The 4,821-nt window shown below is 54.1% G+C and overlaps 1 protein-coding gene across 1 annotated transcript; it reads left to right on the top strand.

The window, feature by feature from the left end:
• Positions 1 to 402: 402 nt before the first annotated feature.
• Positions 403 to 4,496, top strand: LOC102019745 (beta-crystallin B2; the record flags this gene model as incomplete). Its single annotated transcript, XM_013517684.1, has 5 exons — positions 403 to 652; positions 851 to 998; positions 1,117 to 1,249; positions 2,304 to 2,446; positions 4,232 to 4,496. Coding segments are annotated over 5 exons (843 nt in total), but the record flags the coding sequence as incomplete, so codon positions are not given.
• Between the last annotated feature and the right edge of the window lie 325 nt (positions 4,497 to 4,821).

Below are 4,821 nucleotides of genomic sequence, written 5' to 3'. Positions count from 1 at the left end.
TTTTTTTGGTTTTTCTCCGGTACCGGGAACCGAACTCACGACCTTGCACTTGCCAGGCAGGCGCTTTTGCCGCTGAGCTAAATCCCCAGCCCCTCAGATCACTGTTCTGAACAGCCATTACCACACCGTGAGCAAGTGCTGCCCACTGCGATGCTAGACATTTGAAGTTGTGGCTGCCTTCTCCCCTCCCTGCCTGTGCTCCATTAGCCAGGCCCTTCCTGAAGACACTTCTTCTCCTTTTTATGTGCTACAGTCGGCCCCTCTGTAGCCACAGCTTTCTCTTCCTTGGATTCAACCCGCCAGGTGTGGAAAATATTTGAGAAAGAATCGCATCTGTGTTGAACATGTGCAGACTTTTCTTCCTTGTTATTCGCTGAACAACACAGTGTACCATGATCATAGCGTCTGCACTCTCTTCGGTACCGTGAGTCACCCAGCTGTGGTCCGGAGAACCCGGGAAGGCGTGCGTGGTCTCTGCGCAAACACTGCACCATTTTGCATAAGGCGTTTGAGCATCCGTGGATTTTGGCATCCCGGGGGCTCCTGGAACCAGCGTCCCCCAAACACAGAGATACAACCGCCTCTCTCTTCCGCTGTGGACCTAAGAGACAAACAATGGGAACAGCAGAGGAGATGAACCCAGAGGGGGATGGTCTGAGCCGCTGTCCAGCAGCAAGGGCTGACTGTGCTCCCCTCTCCCCAGCTCTGCCCTGGGTCATGTCTCATACCTGCAGTGGGAGCATCGATGCCATGGAAATGGGCAGATGCTACACATCAGGGTTGCTGGCTGTCTGTTTTCTGCGTGTTTTGAGAGTAGGTCACTAATTTGCCGGCATTCTGCTGATCTTAGGATACGAGGTGTATTTGCTGCCGAGCAGTCTTCTGGATACCCTTCTTATTTCCAGCCTGTGTTCAGATGACTGCTGGCTGCAGAGTGCTGAGTACCGGGGGCCTGAGAGGACCCTGCACTTGGAATTGCTCTGTGATGCTTTAGCTGTGTGACCTTTACCTCCAAGCTGGGCAAAGTTAAAGCCAGGGTGGGAGTGGGCAGAGGGTCCTACCTCAGGATGCTGGGTTGGCACTGACTTCCTGCCTCCATCCTCTGTCCCCCTGCAGCTGGGTGGGCTATGAACAGGCCAACTGCAAGGGCGAGCAGTTTGTGTTTGAGAAAGGGGAATACCCCCGCTGGGACTCCTGGACCAGCAGCCGGAGGACCGACTCCCTCAGCTCCCTGAGGCCCATCAAAGTGGTAAGTCCCCGGCCCACCACCCTGCCCTCTCTCTCTGCCACACTGGGGGCTTTGCTACTCATGGTGTGCCCCTACTGATGGGCCAGGAACTTCCCCACTAAAGGACTTCATGAAAGTCATTTCCCCTCCCTGGGCCTCAGTCTCCTCATCTGTGAAATGGGGTTATTACTGTCCACTGTCCTGAAACTCCAGCATGCTCAGCCTGAGGACTGTCACCTTGGATTGCTCCAGGGCTCCATGTGCAAGACTACGGCATGCTCTCTGGGGTTGTATACTGAGCAAGTAATTGCTCAATAAATGAGAGCCATCATCAATATTAAGAATTATTTGAGATTAAGAATGAGGAAGGTGGCTTGGCTCTTACTCAAGACCCATGCCAGTGTGAGCTTCTGGCATTTCTCTGTTCCCAGTTCTACCTCTGTTCCTGATTCTTGCCAGCATGCGAATCCTTGGGGAAGGGACAGGTCATTGCAGTCCTCACACGCTCCACTCTCAAACCTTCCAAGCCAGACCAGTTCCTCCCAGAGCTTGATGGGAGACTGGAGAAGTTTGGGCTTGGCCTCAGAACTGGGTTCAGATGTTAGCTCTGCTATTCCCAGCTCTGTGACCCTGGGCCGGTAACTTTACCTCTCTGAGCTTCATCTGCCTCATCTTCTCATCTGCCAAACAGCGTAAGAGTTGCTTAAAGGATTAAAGCAGGTAACTAAGAAATATGTCAGGAGGATGGGAAGAGCTAAGGAGGTGATACACGCCAGGTAGAGAGAGGCAATGAGGCTGTGTGCGCATCTAGGTGGGTGGATGGACAGACCACGGCTGCCACTTTGAAAGAGGAAGTTGAGGCTGCGGGAGGGAAATGACCTTTCAGAATCAGTATTCACCAAGCGTAGGATGGGGAAGGGTCTGTTACATGAAAACAGGAAGTCTGCAAGTGGCCACTGTCCCAGACACCCAGGGGTGGTGGGCTGGGAGAGGCTCACCGGCAGAGCCCCACCCAGGGACAGAGGATGAGGTGGGGCCCCTCCCCCACATTCACGCGCCCCCGCCGTGCCAACAGGACAGCCAGGAGCACAAGATCATCCTCTATGAGAACCCCAACTTCACGGGGAAGAAGATGGAGATCATCGACGACGACGTGCCCAGCTTCCACGCCCACGGCTACCAGGAGAAGGTGTCATCCGTGCGTGTGCAGAGCGGCACGTAAGTGTGCTGGGGCCCCGCGTCCTGCTCAGCCCCAGAGCTTGCTAGCGACCATGTCACCGTCCTCTAGGACCTCAGATCTCCTGAAAGAGAGTGGGCGCCAGTCATCAGCCACGTGTGACTTCCAGAAGTTGCACCCAGGCACAACCCTCTGCCTCTGGGCAGAGAAAGCTCGGCTGCAACCTCAGCCCTGAGAAGCGGAGGGGCAGGGGGTGGCAGCTTAGGGTTAGGGGAGTGAGGCAGAATGGTGGGCGCGAGCTGACGGGTCTTCATGCCGCTGCGGCGGCAGTGAATCTAGCCCATGCCGGCCGTTTCCTGAATGTGCTCCTGAGTCGCAGACAGGGATCCCATTCCATCGAAGGGAAGGCCTCTGACACATGAACCTTGGTCATGAGCATTGAGGGATTGCCCCTGTGGAAAATGCAGGTTCTACAACGGTCCCCGGGCTCCTGGCGTGCGTGTGCTGGAGCCGGTGCATACAGTCAGTGCTCTGTACCTGGGGATTCAACTCACCGCGGGTGGGAAATTCACACTTGCACTCAACATGTACACTTTTTTCTTCTTGTCATCATTTCCCGAATGACACTGTAACAACCATTCACACAGTGTTTGTATCGTACCAGGTGTTACAAGTCATTCAGAACGATTTACAGTAAGCAGGAGGGCGTGCCTAGGTTCTTTCTGAGTACTATGCTGTTTTATCTAAGGGACTTGAGCACCCACAGATTTGGATGTCTGTGGGGGTCTTGGGACCAACACCCTGGACCTAGGGACAATGTACCAGTTTGTAATAGTCAAATCCTAAATTTCCAGAAACTTTGTGGATTCTGGTTCATCATTGGAACTTGAGATCAACCGTGCTAAGCAAACTTATACTAAGGAATTGGCGAGTGCTACAAATTAGGGCTTTTCCTAGAGAGCTGGGTGGGCAACACACACTGGCTTCCTGGGGCTTGTCACGCTCTGGAAATGGTGCCAATTTCTGTGTTCATTCATCCATGCATTCCTCCCTTCACTGATTTAATTTGCCAAATGCTGCCATGTGCCTGGCACTGTGTCAGGCACTCAGAATGTGAAGGCAGAAGAGGGGGACCCTGGCGTCTGCCTAACACTTTAGAGGGAGCAACTATTAGCAATTTAAGAATCCCTACACATCTAAACTACCTTCTCAGGGAGGAGGCTCGAGCTGACATATCAACTCACAGTAGGAACTACTAAATAAGAAAATGAGGAAAGGCACCCTAGAAAAGGAGAGTTTCATGTACAAAGGCCCTGTGGTGGGAATCCTTGAAGGACTACAGGATGGCAGCTGCAGTGCAGAGATGTGGGGGCACAGGACTGAGATGCAGTGATGGTGGTGTTCACAGAGCCTGGCTGGGCAGGTCCCTGTAGGGAGAAGATTGTAATGTTCAAGTGCTCAAAAGACTGATTGGCCTGCTACACGGTAAATGCCCTGAACGGGGGGTGGCTTACAGAGGTTTCCTGGAATCTTCCCATCTCCCTCGGCCTTGCTGCTGGGCTTGGGCTTGGGACTAGGGGGACAGAGGTAGCTAAGGGGCCTGTCTGCTCCTAAGCACCCATGAGCTCGTGATCTCTCCTTGCTGTGATCCTGGTACCAGGCCCTTGGTCAAAATTTGCACTGGAAGTCAGCGAGAAGGAAGCAGGCAGGGGGTACACACTGGAAGGTTGGGGTGGGAAGTAGTGTCCAGCTCAGCACCGCGAAGGGCGGCTCTGTTCTTCCTGATGGCTGAAGGATGCTCCCGCCCACCCGCCTCTGTCCCGCAGGTGGGTTGGCTATCAGTACCCCGGCTACCGTGGGCTGCAGTACCTGCTGGAGAAGGGGGACTACAAGGACAGCAGCGACTTCGGGGCCCCCCACCCCCAGGTGCAGTCTGTGCGCCGCATCCGAGATATGCAGTGGCACCAACGGGGTACCTTCCACCCCTCCAACTAGCGCCCCAGCCCCATCCCACCTGCCCAGAAGCCAGGGCTGCTGTCCGGGATCCCGCCAGGCCCCCCAGCGAGTGAATAAAGTGTGTCTTGCAACTTGTCTGCTGCTAGTCTTTATCCACGGTGGGACTGGTGTGTGTGTGTGTGTGTGTGTGTGTGTGTGTGTGTGTGTGTATGTGTATGAGAAAGAAAGAAAGAGAGAGTGGGAATATCAATCACCAAGTGAAGAATCTGGACCCACAGCTCTGCAGCTACTTAGCTGTGTGACCTTGAACACACTATGCAACCTCTCTGAGCCGGTTTCTTTACCTTACAACTAACTGCCTCGCTTCCTAAGTGCCTGGCTTCGCTCACCTCCAATGCTCACATGACACAGACGCGCTTAAACACAGGCCCACTGCTGGCCGTTCTTGTGTTACTGTTAC

The sequence above is a fragment of the Chinchilla lanigera genome, unplaced genomic scaffold, assembly GCF_000276665.1.
Source record: "Chinchilla lanigera isolate Chin_1 unplaced genomic scaffold, ChiLan1.0 scaffold00041, whole genome shotgun sequence".
Lineage (NCBI taxonomy): Eukaryota > Metazoa > Chordata > Mammalia > Rodentia > Chinchillidae > Chinchilla > Chinchilla lanigera.
This window is presented reverse-complemented; position numbering and strand designations above follow the sequence as displayed.